This window comes from Centruroides vittatus, unplaced genomic scaffold (genome assembly GCF_030686945.1).
Source record: "Centruroides vittatus isolate TY-2023 unplaced genomic scaffold, ASM3068694v2 contig_717, whole genome shotgun sequence".
NCBI classification, from domain to species: Eukaryota; Metazoa; Arthropoda; class Arachnida; order Scorpiones; family Buthidae; genus Centruroides; species Centruroides vittatus.
This window is the reverse complement of record NW_027122456.1, coordinates 3,556,689-3,579,952: the sequence shown is the minus strand read 5'-3', so window position 1 is coordinate 3,579,952 and position 23,264 is coordinate 3,556,689. Positions and strand designations below refer to the sequence as shown.

Below are 23,264 nucleotides of genomic sequence, written 5' to 3'. Positions count from 1 at the left end.
GTATAAAATTTAAAAATTATAAACCAAAACTAAATATACAACTGGAATTTCTAGCTGGTTTTATGCTTTCAGCAATGTAATTTAATCTGAAAACAAAGCAAATCCAGTAATGTTAAAATCTTTCATATATTATAATAATTACAATAAATTTTTAATTAATGATCTAAAAATGTCTAGAGAAAAGACTGATTCAGAATAAATTTGAATGCACAACTCCCAAAAACTAAACTTATACCAATCACCATCTGAAATTCAAACTAAATTGCATCTCTAAGCACGTAGGTCAGAAATACCACATATTCATTCAAATATTCTTGTCAAGCCAAGTAAAAAAGTATAATACCCATAGATTCATCATAGCACTTTGGTTGTAACCTCTACACTGATATAATATATTTACAGTCATCCTGTACTTAATATCAGTAATTCATCCCTGAAAATCAGATGTTCTGCAGAAAAACATTAATTGAGAATCCATTTCCCAATATTTTAAAACAGAAAAAGTTATATGATATAATATCAACTCAAAATTCTAAAATGTAACAAAACAGTAGAACATCTATATATAAACAACAAACTCATTTAAAATATATTTTTTTTTAAATCAGACAACAATGTTATCAACTACTGCTTTGTACAGTACATAGTAATATATACAGTCTGTGGTCCATATCATAAATGTTACTTTAACAAGTAGAATACAATACAGCCAATAATATAAAACAATAAAGAAATTTTTTTAAAAAAAAGCAGACAAAGGTTTATTATAACAAGCAAGTAATTTCCTTTAATAAACTGTTATTCACCAAGTAAGACAGAAATTGCATTTTTAAAAGTTTGCTTGTGATTCTATATATGAAATGTATCTTGACTTTTCCTGTATATCATTAAATACAGTACATTGAATTTTTTAAAAAAGTTTAAAATTTTTACTGTTTGAAACATCAGCCAAAAAAATTTTTATTGAGAGATAACACACATTCTTTAAAGTTTGAGTAATAAAAATACACACATTCTACTGGGAAAATGTTAACCAGGAGTACATTCTAATGGATAAGCCTGCATTTGAAATATGGAAATATAAATCAAAATGTCAGTTTTTCTGTTCACTTATTAAATTTTAAGCATAAAAAACAACAAAATATAATTTATCATTTCTAAATGTAATCTTTTCTCTAAAAATTTCTAAATTATTTGGAAATGTTTTGCATTAGGCATATAAACAACTGATGCTAATACATATTCTGAAAAAATAATCATTGTTTATCAACAAATTCTGTCAGTCTTAAATTAGATAATTCCTCCAAATATTTTAAACATTTCTGTATGCAAATCTGATATGTTCAACAGAAAGTTAGTACTGAGATTTCAATAGTAATACATGCAACATAAATTAAATTTGAAAAATTTTTTAGTTATTTATAATTAAATATACCTTCCATATCTATCTGGCAATGGGCCACCATAACGACTCTGTGGTCCAGGTGGAGGACCATAATCCCCATTTCCATATCCATGAGATGGACCACGACCACCATATCCATCATAATCACGGTCTGGGTATGCTGGTGGACCTGGTCTTGGTGCACCATCACCTAGTCAAATTAAAGAACTATTAGTATAACATTTATGCTCTAAATTGTTTATAACTAATACATAATCAAAATAATCCAGTACAATCACAATAAAATGATCAGACAATAGCCACTCATATTTAATTCTAGAATTATTTTTACTGTATGTTCTCATTAGGAGAGTAATCATTCAAAAATGTAGCACAAAAGTCCTGAGTTCAATTAATTAAAATGTTATGATCTAATTGATTTTGACACATTAAACGGTTTTCAACATCAGTTCATCCATTCCAATAATTTTAACATAATTAAGAAAAATAAAAGTGCTTACAAGTTTTCTGCTATTTACATAAAATATTTTTTAAAAACAATTTAAAAACTTTGATAGTATTTTTTTCAAAAATTCTTAAGATAGTTTCAATTTTAAATATCAGTTCTCTGTACCTATTTTTGAATTCCCTAATACAACAAGTATTAAATATTAAAGAATAAAATTACCAAATTTAACCAAAATGAATAAAAAGTCTATTAAATATGACTGTTATTACTATTTTTTCTGAGTAACTATAACTATAATTAAATAAAATAGATACTAATCTGCATGTCTTCAGTATATATGTATATATATTTATAAATGGAAATATAATTTATGTTAATCATAGCATATACATTAAAATGCATTTTATCCAAAAATTATTAATTTAATTATTGGGTTTTTCAGAAAGTAATTTCATCTTTTTACCACCAGTGAGATTAGTTCTATTTTTACCCACCAACTTCATCCTAAATCATATTGTCATTATATATTTTGATATCTGACATTTCAAGGCTTATTTGTAAAAAATTTTGTTTGATTCTTTGTAATTGCAGCATTTTTGGCACATTTTGCTTTTTAATTACTGAAAAGATAAGAATGCTATTCAAGCAAGAAAAAAAATAGTGTGACGTTTGTGTTGACAGAATAACAAAGCCAAAACTAGTTCTCAAAATCTCATTCTGGAAATTTCAATATTGAAAATGCACCACATTCTGGAAGGCCAGTTGAAGTTGAAGATAAAATAAAGGTATTGATTGAAGCAAACCATTGAACAACAACATGAGAAATCTCTAAGAGATTAAATTTGTCGAATTCAACCATTTATGATTACTTGAAACGACTTGGTTTCATTTCAAAGCTCAATAAATGGGTTCCACATGTTCTTAAAGAAACTGATTTGCTCCATAACATTGGCATGTGATTTTATTCTCGAACATCAAGAAAATTACCCATTTTTGAAGTGAACCATAAATGGAGACAAAAAATAGATTGTTTATAACAATGTTGAATGCAAACAATCGTGAAGTAGAAGATATGAGCTGGCTCAAAGCACTTCAAAAGCTGATATTCACTTTTAAAAAAGTATGCTCTCTGTTTGGTGGGATTTTAAGAGAATTGTTTTCTTGAGCTTCTACCAGACAATTTTACAACTGATTCGGAAGTGTACTGCCATTAACTGGACAAATTGAGTGATATGATCAAAACAGAAAAGGCCAGAACTAATCAACAGAAAAGGTGTAGTGTTTCACCATGATAATGCCAGACCTCACACAAGTTTGGTAATTTGGTAACTCGTCAGAAGCTGTTAGAGCTTGGATGGAATGTGTTATCATATTTGCCAGATCTGGCACTCTTGGATTATTACTTGTTCAGTTCTTTACAAAATTTTTTAAACAGTAAAACATTTACTTCAAATGAAAATGTCAAAAATTACTTGAATCAGTTTTTTGTAAGCAAAGATCAGAACTTTTGTGTGTGTGCAATCATGCTACTACAAGAAATATGGCAAAATGGTCAATATATAATTCAGTAAAATATTTATGTATTATAAAAAAAAATTGTTTTTTTTTCCATGAAAAAAATGAAATTACTTTCTGAACAACCCAATAGATTATGAAAAAAATCAAAAATTGCACTTGTTTAGTTTTCAAGTTTTATTTCATCATATCATAATTTTATAATTTTCAGACGCATTCAATGCATAAGATTAATATTGCTGAATATGAAATAATTTAAAGTTCAAAAAAATTTATAATATATATAGTGTAAATTTTATTTCATATTTAGCAATATTAATCTTATGCATTGAATGCATCTGAATATACACACATACCGTATTTACTCGCATATAAGAGGACCTCGAGATGCGACTTTAAAGATCAAAACAAAAAAAATTAGATTTATTAATACAATTCTAATTTTATTTCATTTAATCACAAGTAAAATATCAAATGAATGTAAATGCACACTGTCCTGCAAAAATTACTGGCATTTTAAATTTTAAGAAAAAATCTTGCAAAATCGACAATATAATTTGTTGATGTAAACCTGGGGCTGTATTCTGGTCTCTCGTCTCTCACAAGCCAGTCGCTGATTGGCTAATCATTCGGATTAGCCAATCAGCGACCGATCTGTGAGAGACGAGAGACCAGAGACTGTGACCAGAATACAGCCCTGGACAATCAGGAACCTTCTTTTCTTTTACAAATTCTTAACAGTCGAATCCACTCTATGTCAATTACAATTATGAGTTTCTCCAAATTCTGATTTCTGAATAATCATCTGTTTTCATGTGGGAATGAATTAAAACTTATATCGGGGTCCCGTGTGATTTTGAAATTTCAATCTGGAATTTAATTCAAAAGCTTTGCTTTTCCTATTGCTATTCATCTTTACTCCTGATTATATACAATAATGATTCAAAAAACCCAGATAAAATACTTATGTGACAATGTGCGAAGTGCTCCCTATGCTTTGGCACCACAGGACCAAAGGGTTGACATTGCGTCGGCGAAGACTGCAATGACTAATTCGTCAGGACTGACACCACTGTGTCTTATAGGTAGACACAGAAACCTAAGTGTTGCTAATTTCGTATTTTCTTCGCGCGAGTGGTTGCATTGTAGGCATTTGGATCTGATACAAGGGATGGCACAGATTGAGGAAGTGAAACCAAACACAATTCTAACAATAACAAATTTCATTTATTAAGCTAGTTCTACAAAAAGATTATTATCTCATAGTAAGGGTTACGTCTGTGATATTAACTAGTTTGCGAATTGGAGAGTTCACATATAAGGTTCATAGATACCTGGTAAGGGATCTGAGGCAAATTAAAGAATTGACGGAGTTCACCTTTGGATGGAGGTGTGCACTTTTTCAAGGAGTCACTTTAGAGGAGTTCCCTTATTCACGGTGTTCACTTTATGGAGTTTGTTTAAATGGAGTTCATTGAAAATAACTAAGGATAGAGGGAGGTCACTAAGGTACCCAATTGTTGTGGAAACTTTGACTAGGACAACTTTCGATGGTGGCGGATTCTCGGAAGAACGAACTATCCCCTTTTTCGACAGACGAACTCCTCATCAGACAGACAAACTTCTCTTGTGGACCAAACTGTTGTCATCATCAATCACTGCTTTTTATTGGGGGTCCTCCTTTTTTTCTCCATTGCCCTTTATTGGCAATGTTGCAGCACCTATGTCCATTAACGATTTCTTGTCGCCAAGTTCCTGGTGACACATTTGATGTATCATCTTGAAAGGGAAGTAACTCCACAGAGGAATAAAATAATATCTTTTACAATTTTAACAATTATGGGAAAAATTATAGCAAATTTTTAATTAAATTTTCAGCCGAAAAAATTTTTCTCTCTCTCAAGTCCGATCTCTCACACTTAGTAAGCATCCAGTAAAAAATACAAATACATGGTTCACAAAAATTATTTGCAAAACACAGAATTTTTGCTCACGCATATAGGACAATCTAGGAATTTGAAGCTGTGATAAATGAAGAAAAACCTCGTCTTATATGTTAGTAAATACGGTATATACATACATTCATTGTATTGTTAATATTTTGGAGCTTTAAATTATTTCATATTTAATAATCTTTACATTTTTCTTTTTATCTTTTAATTCACAGAATTTAACTGATATTATCAAATTACATAGTGACTTCTGATTCTGAATCTCACATATGCAATTAATGATATATAGCAGCCCTCAAAGAAAAGCAACATGATTTAATGTAACTTTAAATTTATTTATAAGTAGTGAATATGATATAAATTGATCCAAATTTTTGCTAATGTCACTATTTGATCTTGTTAAATTTTAACATTCAATAACAGACAACAAATACTGTATATAAATACTTGAATATAAAAGAGCCAGACATTATTTTATTCACTGATATATATTTTCAATGATTAATAATTAGAAAAAAAATTAGCAAATTATATGACTCTATTCTATTGGATTTTGGAAATAGTCAAAACTATTAAAAATTTACAAAGATTGGTTATGAATATGTCATCACACATGAATACTTATACAAGTAACAGATAAAACCCACACATGTTTGGAAGCACAAAGAAAGATATTTGAAAGGATTTATCATTTCAAATATTTGGGTTCCTTAAGCTTCCAAACACATGTGGCTTTATCTGTTACTTGCATAAGTATTCATGTGTGATGACATATTCATAACCAATCTTTGTAAATTTTTAATATTTTTGACTATTTCCAAAATCCAATAGAATGGAGTCATATAATTTGCTATTTTTTTTCTAATAAATGTTCAGTTATGCGTAATGAATACTCATGAATACCCATAAATGTTATTTAATTTTAACTTTGATATACACTTGAAGATTGTTCTAAGAGACTGAAAATTGTAAAAGTTTTAATCAAAATAAATCATTTCTTACTGTAAACAATTATTGTGAAATTATTGCTACAGGTAACATATATTCAATAGCAAAGAAATAGTTCAAATTACATGTCTAAGTCACAAGAAATAAGATCATGCATTTTAAGAAATTATGTGAAAATATAATTAAATTCAAAACACTAAATGTTTTTTAAAATCAAAATATATACATATTGAATCCCTTTTTATATTAATATCAAAACACACATTAATGCAATGTATCTTAGTAGTGAGAAATTGAAAGAAATGTAATATAAGCAATTAATTAGGAAAAAAAGTTAACTATTATATTTTATAATTTGTTTTATCATGGGTTCAAAAACATATATTTGAGCACTATTTTTAATACAAAACAGAAAAGTATCTAATTTATCATAAGTTTTAGTGATAACATCTAATAATTCCATTTCTTAAATGTCAAAGATTGTATTTAATATTTAAAAATTACTGTTAAAATCTAAGACTAATGCACATGGATAACAGATCTAGTAAGATACTGAGCAATAAAAATGGCATTAACTAATTTTCCCTACTGAACCCGACAAACCACAACGATGATTGAATAGATTAGTCATTGATGTTCATCTTAGTTTTGCTACTCATGAACATTAGAATTTATATGGGTAGATACTGCTATAATATTAATCATATTGCATATTTCTATTAAACTATCTAATTGCAAATGTTTATGGATAAAACTAAGTTGTAAAGTTAATTGCAAATGTTTATAAATACCAAAAAGTTGCATAATATGCTATTAAACTTTATCATAAACAGAAAAATAGATAAAGAGATAAAAATGATATCCTACTAATTTTCAATTTCATAACTGAAATGTTGATTTCTTAGTTCATAAATTTATATTTATTACATGAAATTTTAATATTTACAATGCTTATGCAATCACCTATTAATAATTTAAAGATTTTATTTAGAATTCAAATATATTTACTTCAAAATCATGACAGCATTACATTATTTTTATCTCTTCATATAAAAACAAATCATTAAAAGTATTAAAACCACTCAAAAAAAGTACTATTTGAGCTAACAGAAAATATGAAAAGAATGAAATAAATAATAGCCATTTGCAAACATATTTTAAATAATGTACTTTTATGCAATTATAAAAGAATTATTAACTGATTTTCATTTCTTTTTTTTATAATATGAATTTAAAACTATTGTATTAAAATCATTTGAAAAGAACAGTGATAAAATTTTAAATCAAAGCCTCTTGTTAGAAATGTAACATTTGTAAAGGACAATAATGAAAAGTATTGAAAGCTAAATTAAGGATTATAAATTTTTTAACTGGAATCTAGTAGGTATATTTTAAGATATATATAATCCTTTCCTTATTCATAAAATTTGAATATTTCCAAAATCATAAAATTATTATTAATAATGTCATAAATTTTAAGTTTCAAATTTATTAAATTTATTTTCAACGATTTTCCATAAATCTTTACAACATTTGATTTAACTCATTTTAATTCAAAATCAAATGTACTGTACAGAAATAAGAAAAATGCCTTTTTTATGCCTCAGAAATACAAATACAATTTGTTCCAATGATGATGACCAAAGAATCTGAATATATAGAAATAAAGATGAAGCAATTATGACAAAAAAGGTTATGAATGAAAGTTGACCATGAGATTTCCATTTCCTTATTTTTTAACCATGATAATAAAGAAAACAATCTGTTGCAGAAGGGTTTTTTCAAAAAGTAATTACATTCATTTGTTATTTAAAATTATTACATTTTATTATAGAACTTTGATAAGAACATATTTTAAAAGCTTTTTAAAAGATAATCATTGAACGTTGATAAATATTTCCAAACTCTGTTCTGATATACATTATTTAACTGTTAATTTTAGAGTAAATTAAATTTCAATTTTTCATTAAAAAAAAAAAAAAAAAAAATAGAAATTTATTAAGTACTTCCCTAATAGTTTGTATCAAACTGAGATCATATAATTACATATTTTTTGTATACTCATTTAATTTTATTAGATGTATTACTGGTTACTTTCCAACATAACAGTGAAAATTCAAGTAAAATAATTACAAGTACATCAATGTTGTCAATGTATTATTATTATTATGAATTAAAAATCTATTAAATACTAAAATAAGATTGAAACTCATTCTTTTTATTAAATATAATCTGAAATATAATAATTCAATATTCAAATATTAACAGAATTTCTTTTTAATTTTATTTGTAAGTGAATCAAAGTTTTGTATTTAGACAGTATGAATTATACACGCATTTAAAATCATAGTTCCTTTGATGAAGAAAAACTAAAAGTAAAATATATGTGAAAATATTATGTTTAATTCTTAGTAAGATAAATCTTATTAAGAACTGAATTAATTTAATTAACTCTTAATTTTTTCTGCACTTTATCTACATACTCTTAAATATATAATATTGATAATTATTTTAAGTTTCTTACACAATCATCTAAAGAAATAACCAAAACCTAATGTCTAAAAACTGAATAAGTTTTGTTTATATCTTTCATATAAAAATTTAAAACTCAAATATAACTAATGAGGTAAAAATAACATGGTGTAGTAATTCCCACTTTTATAAATATGGTAGTTTAATTATCAAATCAAAAGTTAGAAATTAAAATTATATCCTACTTGGTACTCAGTTTTATCAATAAAATGTCAGCAAAAAAAACTATAATTCATAGGTTAAAGTAAAAAAAAAACCTAAAACAAATAAGTACATCTGTTGATAAAATACTTTGCATTATTCAGAAAACTGATATTAAAAACTGTTATGAATATTTTAGTTTCTTATGACAGTATTAAGTAATAATTTACATGCAACTTGTATTTTGGATAACATAAACTTATTTTATAAAATCAGAAAAAGCTAAACAAAATGGTATGTTTGGAGGAAAAAAAATTGTTCTTAAATATAGTTTATATATATTACAGAGGATTTCCATAAACTTTAATATCTTAGGATTTCTGAAATATTAGGAATTTTATAGATATAAAAATTTTTTAATGAATGTGATTCAGATTGGAGTAGAGAGATTAGTGTATTATTTCATTATTAAACTTATATTAATTTTCCAAATTAAATGTGTAATTGTACTGGATTTAATATGAAATCACTAACTATTTTAAACACCCTGTACTTACGATAGGGTGGAGATCCATAGCCTCTTGGTTCTTGTAGCAAAGCAGGTCTGTCACTAATTTTGCCTGTTTAAAATCAATATAAGTAAGTACAACTGAAAGTTGAAGGGTTATATTTCAATACTAAAGAATGTTAATTTAAATATAGTATTTTCAGCACTTCTAGAACTTGATTAGCATAAAGTTTAAAAATAAAAATTAAAAATTTTAAATTAATTTAATATAGAGGGATATCCATAAAATATCAGCAATAGCAAAGTTTAAAAGTTACTATATAATTTAGAATGTGTGAGATAAAAAGCATTCAGAAAGTAAAATTGTTTCTTTCTTTTTTTTTCCATGAAAATTTTTAGAAATCTTTTTGAAATTCCAAAAATATACTTTATTAAAAATTCCAAACTATATAAAACTATACATTTTTATCTACTAATTTATCAAATTAAAATGCATATCTATCTATATATTTCATTCTCAATATTACTTCAAAATAATCTGAATTAAAATATTTTTTTTTTTAATTTAGGTAAAGATCATCAAATAGTTTTAAAGGGCACATTATTTTCTAAAACATTTTCTTATTTAGAGTATAATTTTTTAAAAGCTAATTTATTGAATAAATGCAAATTATTACACACAAATTTTTTTAAAATATTAGATAAAATAACAATTGCACAACACTTATTTAATATTAAATAATGATTTACAGTAAAAATATTGAAATATTTCATAGAAAATACATTAAAAAAGTAAAAATTAGAATTTAAATTATGAATAAATTTCTTTAAACTATTAAAGCATCCATTATACTAAAATATTAAATATAAACAGGAGTCTCATTTTAAAAAAATATCTCAAATCTATAAAAAGTAAGAAAAAAGCTGAGTTTAAACAACAGTTCCTTCAGTAATATAATATTGTTATATCTGACAAATGACTTTTTTCACTTGTGTTTAAACTAAATATAAAGTAGGAATGAATTACTATTGATACTATTATTTTAATTTTTATAGCAGAGGGCAGTTGTATCACAATTATGAAGAAATTTGAAATTTGAAAGAAGAAGTGTAAAAAAAAATAATAATGATTAATTTTAATAATTCCAAAAACTATTTAATAACTTTTTGAAAAGGTGCATTTAAAAATTATGTAGCAAACTATGCTTATAAATAACAACTAAACTGAAGGATGATTCTAAGTTCAATTTCTTAAATAATATTTAACATAAGAATTGTTCAATTTATAGCATTTCTATATTAAAAAATCTATAGACAAGCATTAGATTCAAAATAATTTTGAACTCTAAACACTTTAAATTTGATTCCAATTTCAAAAAAGAAATAATTTTGGAACAATTTTTCATTATATTTTTCATTTGAAGAGAAAGATTTAAAAAAGTAATATATCTAACTGTTCTCAAAAAATATATTGATTTGTTCCAACACACATTTGAATGTTTTCAACTGCTTTATCTGTCTGTTTGTTTGGTTATGGCAATCTGCCTAGGGAGATACCTTCTGGGAAATCTTTTTAAGGGAAACTGGCCCCCATTTAAGTGTTACAGATGTGGAGAAAACCCAGAAAACTCCATGTGGCCAGCCCGTCCAAGCGAGGCACAAACCCACGACCAAACTCCCAGTGTTTAGGGAACGAAGACCACTTGGCCTCCTTTACACCTGTCATGTATTGTATAGTAAAAAAAAAATAACTAATATTAATAATAGATATATAGCCTAAAATAAAGTGTTCATAGAAATCATTTCATCTAACCTAGTAATGTTTATAGAAAAAATTTTATCAAAGAATCTAAGAACTTTCAATAAAAAATAATTTATAAATATTCATAAAACTAATTTTTTAATAAAACCATAAATAATACAGAATAAAAGTGAAGTTACATAAAAGCAAAAACTTCATAACTAACTACAAACTACTACTACTAAAAATTATATTACAAGATTTTCACTAAACATTAAGGAAAAGTTGTACAACAAAAAAATTATTAGTTAAACATTTTCTTCAAATTATGTATAAAAAAATAAAATAGAAAATGATAAAAATAATAAATCTCTATTATTACAGTAGAGTCTCGCAAACTCAACTTAATGAAGACTGAGAAAGTGACAAGTTACCAATATTAAAAAGTTTTGTGGCCTAGTGATAATGCTAGTCTAAATAGCAAATTTTCATAAAGGTATTATATGTGAAAATTCATAAACATATTAATTACATACCAATTGTGACTATTTCTATTTGTAGCTAAATTTTAAGTACAAAAAATATTGGCTATTCAGTAGTTACTGTTCTGTAATTACTGTATAAATACAAGGAGTGCTCAGAAATGATTTACTATTGCAGTGTTGTGTGAATACTGTGCTATCTGTGGGTACATCCTCTCATAGGGCAATAGATTAATGCATAAGTATGATGACTAGTATGCATAAGCTAGATGTTAATTGCCACCAGAGTGCAAAGCAAGAGCACAATGTTTGCTGGTAAGTAGGAAAACAGATAAAATGAAAGGCAACTATCACAGGGAAAGATGGATTGCATGATTTTCATACAAACTGCATCAAAACTGCAGTATGTAGTCAGGAAGATCCTGTACGGAAGACCATGTACAACTGGGTCAAAGGATTTATGCAGCATAAAAACTGCATAAAAAAATGTAACTATTGGTTGTCCATCCTGCAAACTCACTGGAACAATGAAACTGTCTGAAGGGTTCCCCAGAATTGACATAACACAGAAAGATAAAGGTGGAATACTCATCGCTTCTCGAAATGCACAATGATGATCTAGATTTTTTTGAGAAGCTGGTAATTGGTGACAAATCGTGGTGTCACTACCACACATCAGAGAAGAAATTCCAATCCATTCAATAGAAACATTAGGAAATCCCAACTCTAGAAATTTCATGCTGATCTACAAGCAGATGATCTCAATCTTTTGGAACACTTCAGACATACTGCTAATTCACTGGTTCACAAGACAACCATCAACAATGATTGTGTATTGCAAGACCCTTATGTGGCTTAAGCGCAGGATTCAGCAAAAGAAAAGGGAAGTGGTCATGATGAATTTTGCTCCAACATGACAATGCACAGCACCACACCAGCAACACCATGATTGCAAAGTTGGTATCACTGGGGTTCACTGTTGTGTTGCACCAACCATATTCACCAGATCTTGCTCCATATGATTATGCTTTATTTGACAATATGAACTTGCTGCAAGGTCAAAAGTTTGCAAACAAAGAACTGCAGACAGCTGTCCATGAATGGTGCCATAGTACCTCCAAAAAATGGATCTGTAATGCCATTATGAAGTTACCAGAGAGATGACAATGATGCATTGACATTCGTGAGAAGTATACTGAGAGATCCTATATTAAATTATGTTACATAATAAATAAGGAAATAAGGTACAAAAAAAGTACTATTGTAAATTATTTCCAAACACTCCTTGTATCTTTGTAATATTGTGCACAAGTGTGTGTGTATATATATACATATATATACATACATACATATACAAACTTTACTTCAAACTATAAAACTAATACTACTGAGTTTAAAATTTTATAAGTTCTACTGATAGACTTAATCATCTGTTGTGAAAAATTAATATGTTCACTAATAAAATAGTGAAACTTGAAATATAATTTGTAACTAGTGATTTGATTCATTTCATTTGGATATTAAGTTTTATGAGTGTTAAAAATTTATTGAAAATCTTATTTCATCATTAAGACACTAAAGTTTAAAAATGCAGTATGTTTGAAAGAAAGAAAAATACAGACAAAAAAGAACTTTTACCTATCAAAAAATTTTAGATGGAATATAAATAAAAATAATTTTTTTAAATTATACATGTTTCTACATGTTTAAATCTGAGAAAAAGCATAACAAAATGTTAAGTTTCCTTTATTCTTTAGTAATATCTTAGTTCAAATAAATTTTATGAAAAAATCAGAAATCTTTGAAAACCAAAAACAAATTCTTGAAAAACTAATGAGGTAAATAAAAATAGAATTAATATTAAGTATAAATCTTCACACAGACAGGGGGAGGTAGTTCCAAATAAAAACACTTGGTTTTTCCCTTGAAGTAAAAAAACTATTAATTTTTATGAAACAGTTAAAATAGATCTGAAGACAGATCCAAAACACCTCTCTTTTTTAACCAGAAACTTTCAAAACCTCGTTTTTTTTTTTTAATGTTTAAATTAACATCTTTTGTTCAAAAGAATAAAGCTGTTCACATTATATATTTAGTATAAAAATAAAACTTATAACAAAAACTGAAAATTTGATATTTTGGAAGTTAGTCCTAATGAAACATCAGATTTTAACATGAGAATCATATCATAAATATTAATCAGAAACAAAAATCTGTACAAATCACATTCTTCATGCACAATTGCTATTCATCTCTCTGTTTTTTTTTTTTTTAATTATTTTCTAAAGATTTTGTTTTCAGCCGTTAACAGTAAATTCCACTTATTGTAATCATAGATATTAACTTCAATTATATAAAAGAATCTTTAGCCTGTCTCAAAACATGAGCCGAAATTTATTTTTAAAACTTCTCTTATTGTGATCAGAGTTCAGTAATCATCATAATCATAAATAATCGTTTTTGATTTTAAGATCTCTTTTTGGGCTATTGCCCTCAAAATATGTTTAATAACATGCAGTCACTATCAATGTTAATTAACCAGTGCTCTAAATTTAACATTATTTACTCATAGTATAATATAATAGTTTAAATTGCTGACATTTCTTACTTCAATTAAGCCTATATGCTAGCTATTGTTAAAGACTAGCAGATAAATCAATACTAAATGAATTATGCATTAATAATAACAATTAATTAACCTTTAAGTTAAACAGTTTTTTAACTATAAACATGTCCTTTTAATGTCAGAGTCAATAAAACCAGAAATTTCACTAATTGTAATCTTATTTACTTACCTTGTTTAATGTTATTAGTATAAGCAAGTCCCCAGAGTGATTACAATAAGTAAATTCTACTGTATTTTATAAATATAACTTAAAAAATAAATTGAGACATTTCTTAAAACATTAAAATTGAAAATTACATGCTAATTATATTTATATATTTAATATTTTATACATAATTATTTTAATATTACTAAGTTTATAAACTTTTCAGTGATAAGTTTATAAACTTAGTAATATTAAAATAAAGTTAATACTTTATTTTAATACACTGAAAATAAAGTTAATACTATCATTATATAGTTAATGTAATTTTGACTTTTTACAAAATGTTTCAATTTACTTTGAATATTTTCAGAGATAAGAATATTAAATTTTGATCAGTAATCAGGCCCACATTACTTAGGCAACAGTAACAGGTAGTACAGTTTAATAAATGTTTTCTTAAGACTTTTAAAAGTAAATTAGTTGCTGGCTAATAAATACCTAAGTGGATCAAAATTCTTATTTTTTTTATATTTTATATATATAAAAGAAAAGAAAGAATAAAACTTCAAAATACTTATTTACTATTATTCTATTTTAATTTTTATTATTTTAAAGTTTGAAAATATAAATTAATGTAACTAACAAACAACAAAATAATTTACTCAATAATAATGAAAAGTGAGGTTTAACATTTTTCTCTGAAAATATTTAAGACAAAATCTTCATAGAGTGAAAAATATATAATTACTACTATTGTAATTATTTCCTAAAAAGTTCTTACATTAACATTTGTCCTATAACCATACCACTATTAATTAATAAATAAATACATTAAATAAGTATTATAATAAAACAGAAAATATTTTGATAATTTTAATTTTAGAAGAAATAATCTGCTTCTACAACAAAACTCCTGTCAACAAATTTTCATTCAAAAAACTTTCTAAAAAATTCTTGATTAAATGAAATGAATAAGCAAAGTATAGCATTTTAAGTATTAAACATTATTTATCATATTATACAGGAAAAGTTTCTGCCAATAGATCCTCAATGAATACTACAAGCTACTATATGCTAAATATAGCAGCATGGTTCATATAATAATTTTTATTAGTTTATAAGGTGTTATGAAATTTTATACAGAAACTTTACTAATCAAATCAGCTATAAAAATAACTTTCTAGTGCTATGAGATAAAGCAGCAATAAAGTAACATTTCTGACATTCGTGATTATAAAATATGGCAAATAATATATTTTTTAATAATAAAATCAAGAGGAAAAATAATAAAAAATTAAATTTAAACAAAATTTTAAAATACAGTAATATATGACTCCAAGAGAAAGCATTATATCAAATGTAGCATGCAAATAAAAAGTGTAATTTCTTGAATTTATATCAACTTTTATCCAAACCAAAGAGGTTATAATTAGCATTACATAAAATAGTTTTAGAAAAAGTTAATGAAAATATATTTCAGGATCTCTCTCTCTCTCCAATAATTAATTACAATTAACATAACTATTAAAACTATTTCAACTATGCAATATCATTTATTTCAGAATAATCAAGAAAAATGCTTTTGGTTGATATTTACTTTACTTCGGCATAAGGTTCACAATATTTTAAAACTATTACCAAAACTAAAAAATTCTGATGCAAATATCTATATATATAAATCATTGTTGTGTCACGTCTGTAACGGTATCACTAACGACCCTAACCCAATATACACCCTGATTTACACACATCCTCTCCACTGAGTCGGACCCACCACATGGCAAAGGAGGGCAGAAAAAGACGCAAGAAAACTAGATTTTTGAAGTATATTATTTTTATTTATTTCAATTACTTTAAATAAAGAATATCTTCACTTTCTACTATAGAAATCCTGTTTGCTGTTTGTATATTGATTTATTAAGATTAGTTTTTAAGAGAAAGAATTGTATATATTTATGTATATTAAGTGCATCAAACTTTTAAATATTACATGCTTTAAACCTTAAAATAATATGCATCAAACTTTTAAAAATTAAGTGCATTAAACTTTCATATATTAAGTGGATCAAACATGCCTCATGGAAATTTGTAAAGAATGCCCACTAGGGGGCATCCCAGGCTACTAGTATAACATTGTTGTATGATTTGTTATTGTTATAACATTACATGTAAATACAGTAGAATCCACTTATTATATTCACTTTGGAATTCATATTTACTGATAACATTAAGCAGAGCAGATAAATAAGCTCAAAATTTCAGTGGTGACTTGTACAGTACTTCAAGTTTAATTCAGTGGTGCCATTTTGAATTCTGAATCGTTCAAAGTCCAAATCAGTTTTTCCCTTTAAAAAATAATGGAAAGTGAATTAATCCACTCCCAGATCCTAAACGAAAACCCATTTCGATAAAGTTAAATAGCAAATCCACTTAATTTAAGGTAAACATAACACAGTTAAATGCCACAATAATAATAAACTCCATATCTTCGATAGTGCTGTCACAAAATTATTCCTTTTAATTGTTATAGGGCAATACGATAGTTTAGATTTTTATCAACATTGCAGCTTTTTTTATATGGTTTTATATTAAGAACATTTTCCCCATGGTTTATAGTTATGTCCAGGTAACTAAAACATGAAAAAATCTTCCCCTCAGACTTTGTTGCTTCCACACACTTCTGAAATACCACGGTTAATAAGTAAAGCTTATATTAGTTGAACAGAAAGCTTCTGCATATTTTAAATAGCTGTTATTACTTAACATAGATGTGTGATTAATTATAACAGCTATGAAATTTAACACATTATTGCTGATGTGAGATTGTAATCTTTGTTCAGAAGCTTAATTTAAATTCTTTACTTAATATTTTGTTTGAATAAAATCAAGTCAAAATGTCTCGAGATAAAAAGCATGTCAGATGTTTTACACTTTATGAGTTTCAGAAAGGATAAAATGCTGTACAAATAGTAAAAAAAAATTCATAATGTGTATGGGGAAGATGCTCTTAATTTTGAATGTGTCAAATATGATTTAAAAATTTCTCTTCAGAAAATTTTGAACTAAAGGATACAAAACATAGAGTACTCAACAGCTGTTGACAAAGAAAACTTGCATGAAGAAATTGTCAACAATTGACAAATAGCATACAATATATATAACCAAAGACATAACACAATAAAAAGCACTGAAAACATATAAACATAATTCAACAGCAAAAGATGAGTTGGGCATACAGATTACACTTATGCTTTGAGTGCATTGATTCATTGAGTGTGCAGTTCAAACTCCCAAAGCAAATTTTTGTCAAATTTAGCATTCAAAGTATTGTACAAGGTACCACAATTAGAAAGAGAATTTCTGTTTACAAGACAAAATAATTAACAACCTATTGACATTAGTAATATTAGTATTAGTAGTTTTAGAATAAAAATGCATTTGTTTTTACAAGACATAACTCATTCGTTTTTTTAATACACCCTCTAGAGCAGTGTTTCCCAACGTGGGGCCCACGCCCCACAAGGGGGCAATTTGATTCTTAAGGGGGGCAATTCGAAACTCGTCCAGAGTTTAAGTTAACCGTATAGCCGCTGTACGCCATATTTATTGTAAATATTGATTTAAGTTAGTTTTAATTTTCTTTGTTTCCCTTTCCTTCTAGAATTTTCCTTTATAACCCTTTTCCCTTGGGGTGGGATTAACAATTCTAGGAACCACTGAGAACAAAGAGATGAACGAGCCCCTGAAACCGGTGAAAGAGAGAAGAAAGAGAACATTCTTTGCCCAGACCTCAAGGTGGGCAGACGTGAGTTGTGGTGTTCCAGGTTGCGTTTGGCAATGACTGGAAAGTGCAAGAGACTGATGAAAGGATTGGGTTTTATCGTGGTTATGATAAAACAGTGTGGCAATTAAGTGCAAGAAAAAACTTCAACGAACACGACAACGAGAGACCTTCCAAAAGAGTTCAACATATATGTTGGGGGGCATAAGAATTTTAGAAAAGCTTAGGTGGGGCATAGCACAAAAAAGGTTGGGAAACGCTGCTCTAGAGGGATGTATAACACCACTTAAACTGTCATTCTCCAGGATAAACTTGCATGCCAGTTTTTCCATATAGAAATATCTGATTACATGGTCTTTCCCAGATAAACCAGCATGCTGGTCATTCTGCAAAAATGCAGCAGTTATAAAAAAAAAAAATTATTAAAAATGATTAAATAAGCAAGATTTTATTTCTGTAACCCAATAACAACAAAAATCAAAATTGATTATAGAATATAATTAACAATAAGATTAAAATAAGTTTAGAAAAAATATTTTAAAGAAATTTTAAAACAAAATATATGAAATGGTAGTTTAAAAGTTACAAGTTATCCTGTTTTGTTATATATATATTTTAAATTCAACTGCATTGAGATTATGTTCATATAAGATGCATTCAAGTTTTAAAATTAAAATATCAATAAATGATCTTTCTTTTTTTGATTATTCTAAAATGGATGATTTTGTATCTATTGTATGATTTAAACAATATGTTAATCATAATAGATCATAGAGAAAACATGGATCCTGAAACACATCTTAATTATAAAAAAATTATAATTAAGAGTATTAAAAAATTATATTTAATTGTAAATTAAACTAGTTTACCTTCCTTTAATTTGGAAATTATATCTAGTAAAAGACATGACAATAAAGTGCATTTATACAAAATCAAACAAAGTAAATGGAATGACATCCTTGAGGAATCATTCCTACATTATGTTAATGAGTAAAAAAAATAATTTTGAATATATTTTAAAAATATCACTAAATATCATTTTATTTACTTATTATTTCTCAAAGCCACTGCAATGTGACTAAAAGTTGCATTTTCCCTAATGTTTACTACTGCCTTACTTTGAATAATTCATTACATTTTTCTATTTTATTTTCTCTCTTTAATTTAATTGTTTACCAGGTTATTATGTTAAAATATATTTCAAGTGATATTGTTATATGTTAAATTCAGCCTATGTACAGTACATTGGCTGAATTTTTACACATATATTAAAATGAATTTTTTAAATGCTATTTTAACAACAAAACTTGGAGAATTTATTATTATTATTATCCTAGGTATACAAATATGCAAGGAACTAACACAATCATTTTCTAAATTTGATAGGACATTATAAAATTAATACTTCACAAACTAAAAATCCTCAATAAAGTTTGTAATCCTATAAATACTTCACATTTTACAGTGAAGAATTAAATGCATTCAATGATTGAAAATCAATTACGGTTGCTCACTACTCAATTTCAATATTTGAAGATATGCAATTTGAACTTTCCTTCAACTTTAGTTTAATTTATATGAGATGTATTACTTAATGATATATCTTATTTTCAGATCTCTTGAATATCAATCTTCAAAACAATTTTAGCTTAAACCTCATGTCCTATTTTAACAACAAATTACACTGTGCTTGATCAATACAATAAATTATTAAAATATGAAAAGCTTTTTCAAAATTTACATTTACATCTAGAAGAAAATAAAACTAAATTTAAAATTTTAAATTCTATTATTTGATACACTCTATATAATAATAATAATAATAATAAGTTGACAAAACTGCGTCAAACAGCTGGTTAGCTCAGGGATGCCTCTTTGGAGAGACGGAAGGATTCATGATTGCCATACAGGATCAGGTCATAAATACTAAAAACTACAGAAAACACATACTCAAAAATGCAACACTCACAAATGACACATGCAGAAAATGTCATATCGTACCAGAAACTATACAACACATCACTTCTGATCGCAAGCTCTTGGCACAGACAGATTATTTACATAGACACAATCAAGTTGCAAATATAATACACCAAGAGCTTGCAAATAAGCATAAATTATCAGACATCCAGAAACCATACTACAAATACATTCCACAGACAGTATTAAAAAACAACACACTCAAAATGTCTACAACAGAGCCATAATCACAGATAAAACAATTTACCACAACAGACCAGACATTACTCTCATTGACAAACACAATAAAATCACATACATTATAAACATATCCATTCCAAACACTCACAATATATAAAATACATTCACTGGAAAAATTAGCAAGTACACAGAACTCACCCAGGAAATAAGGCATCTGTAGAGGATGGATAAGGTGCTTATTATACCTGTCATTTTCTCCTATACAGGTGTCATTCCACACACACACATGCACACCATACAAAAGCCTGGGAACATTACAACTGAATAGAAATACATACATCACACTACAGAAAGCCACTGTATTGAATACATGCCATATTGTTAGGAAATTCCTGAATACAGACACACACTGACACACTTATTTAATTTTAGTTTTGCTTTGGTTGCTATGCCTTGACTCTGGTCTGGCATAGTACACAGCCACCGATGTCAACCGAGTATAACTCACTAAACCCAACATAATAATAATAATGGGATTATATAAAGTAATTTATTATAATTTATTCCCAAATTAATTAAACTGATTTGAAATAACATAACATAATAATTTATTAACTATTAATTAATGTACAATATTCTTTATGTTTTTTTGACATTTGAGTTGTCTTCTTTGTGCCCACAAGGCAGAAAGAGCAAAACAAAAATATGTTTAACTTGCATTATCCACAGTTTCTACTTTTAAGAAAAAGTAGCTACTGTGTATGTATATATATATATATTTTTTAAAAAATGAAAAAAAAAACTATAAAATTGGAATTTCAATTTAACAATAATCCTTGCTTTATGGATATCACATATTTTCTAAAATTTCTCAAATAAAAAAGCAAAATAATATTTAATGAATAATTTATAGAATTACTTTAAAAAAATTCGTGTACTGTTCAAAATAATATTTTATGATGTTATTACACATTTTAAAAATACAACAAAAAAATTAATTTCTTATAGTATTCAATAGAAAAAGACTTCAAGGATAATTTTGATAAAATTGTTATCATGATTTTAGATGAATAAAAGCATTATGTACTATTACATTTAATCAAATTTACAAAATTTTACTAAATGCAGTTGATCTCTTATTAAATATAGAATATTCACTCAACTTCAATCTGAAGTCAGATAATAAATAAAAATATTTTGAACACATCACAATTTTTTTATTACCTATCTGCAATTACTAAACTTATATATTTTTATTTATATTAAAAATAATTTTAAATTTTTTTTTACTGTAAATATGAAATCATTTTGAATTAAGATTAATTTTTGATTTCAAGTTTTGATAAATATGCATGAAAATTTTTTTTGGTCTAACAACTACACATCTTGACTGATAACATCCAGCATTATGAAAGTAATATTGATCATCTAGTTCATATCCAGAAAATTTATGAATTCTCAAACTAAATTCAATACTTGTATATTAATCTAATTCAAAATTATCTCATTATATATCAAAATCAGATTTATTTATAAATAGTAAGCATTTTCAATTATTTATATACCTATTCATAAAGCAAAGAATTAAAGCTAAAAATATATTAGTTAAATTAAGAATTTCATTTTAAAACATCACAATAATAAATTACATTTAACTAATGAAAATAAAATTATTATTATTAAATCATTTTTATCAATAAATTATTACATTAAAATAAAATATTTAAAACTTTAAACTTAAATTACTCATTTTATTAGCTCAAAACAGACAATCATCTATATCTTAAACTATATTAGATATAATAATGTTATTTCCTCCTTTTAAGTACTTACTCAATCACTAATTAGCTCAGATTTTAGAATATATTTTGCTTTTTCAATACATTTCTTTATTATAAATTTTATAAGTCATTGCATACCAACTTCGTTTCACCAGGCCAACGGCCGCATTCAGGACAGGAATGATGCAGCAGCAAATGCACAGAAATCTTGCACCATATTCTCCGATAGAAACCAGTAGAGATGGCCAACAATATGAAGAGAGTACTTGGATGACCCCCAACGATGACACAGGTGGTCATCTATTCCTCCTAAACACAAGGGTCAGATACAATTAGAAGACAACTGCAGAGGAAAACATAACCTTTGTTGTCTTGTTTATGTATGGTGAGGTGTTTGTATTACAGTACATCTGTACATCCGTTTTCTGCTTTTAGCCATTCTGTTCTGACAGTCATGTGTGTTTCAACTTCATTCATGTTTGTTCTGTTTTTTGTACTATTGGTACAAAATGAAAATAAATTTTCCATTCTTCAATTGAGAAATGTCTTCCATTTGTAACTTCTTGTTATATAAGCCCTATTTTTCACTTTTATGTAGATTTGTTATATAACTTCTTGATAAATAATAGTTAAGAGCCATACTGGTGATGTCATGGTTTGTGAATAAAAGCACAATTCTTGAGTAATTCATCATGGGAAATCTGCTATCATAAATGTATTAGTAAGAGTTCAGTTTATAGGTAAAAATGTATTTCCAATGCATTTCCCTGAACAGAATCAAGATTAAACATTCCCATAAATGATCTGTTATATTTGTGCATGTCTTCTGAAGCTGAGTTCATTCTGAATGCATGTCTTTTCATTAGTATGCTATCCTTCACCACAAATTAATAATTCACAGAGTCTTTTGTGACTGATAATCAGTGTATTTGTACAAATAGTGATTTCTCACACAATGTATAGTTTAGTTAGTTTTCACTGAAAATATATTCTTAGAAGAAACTGTCTTCATCTATAAATATGAAGTGAATATATACAGAGAATATCCATCTTTCACTAAGACCTCATATAAACATTTGTTGATATATAATAGGAATTT

The 23,264-nt window shown here is 26.5% G+C and overlaps 1 protein-coding gene across 1 annotated transcript in view; it reads right to left on the bottom strand.

The window, feature by feature from the left end:
- The window catches only part of LOC136980699 (heterogeneous nuclear ribonucleoprotein L-like), a 79,319-nt gene that overhangs the window by 15,792 nt on the left and 40,263 nt on the right, over positions 1–23,264 (bottom strand). Inside the window, exons 7-8 of the mRNA XM_067276886.1 lie at positions 9,499–9,561; positions 1,436–1,595 (exon numbers count right to left, since the gene is read on the bottom strand). Of these exons, the coding sequence (XP_067132987.1) occupies positions 1,436–1,595; positions 9,499–9,561 (223 nt within the window). The remainder of the gene's footprint in view (positions 1–1,435; positions 1,596–9,498; positions 9,562–23,264) is intronic.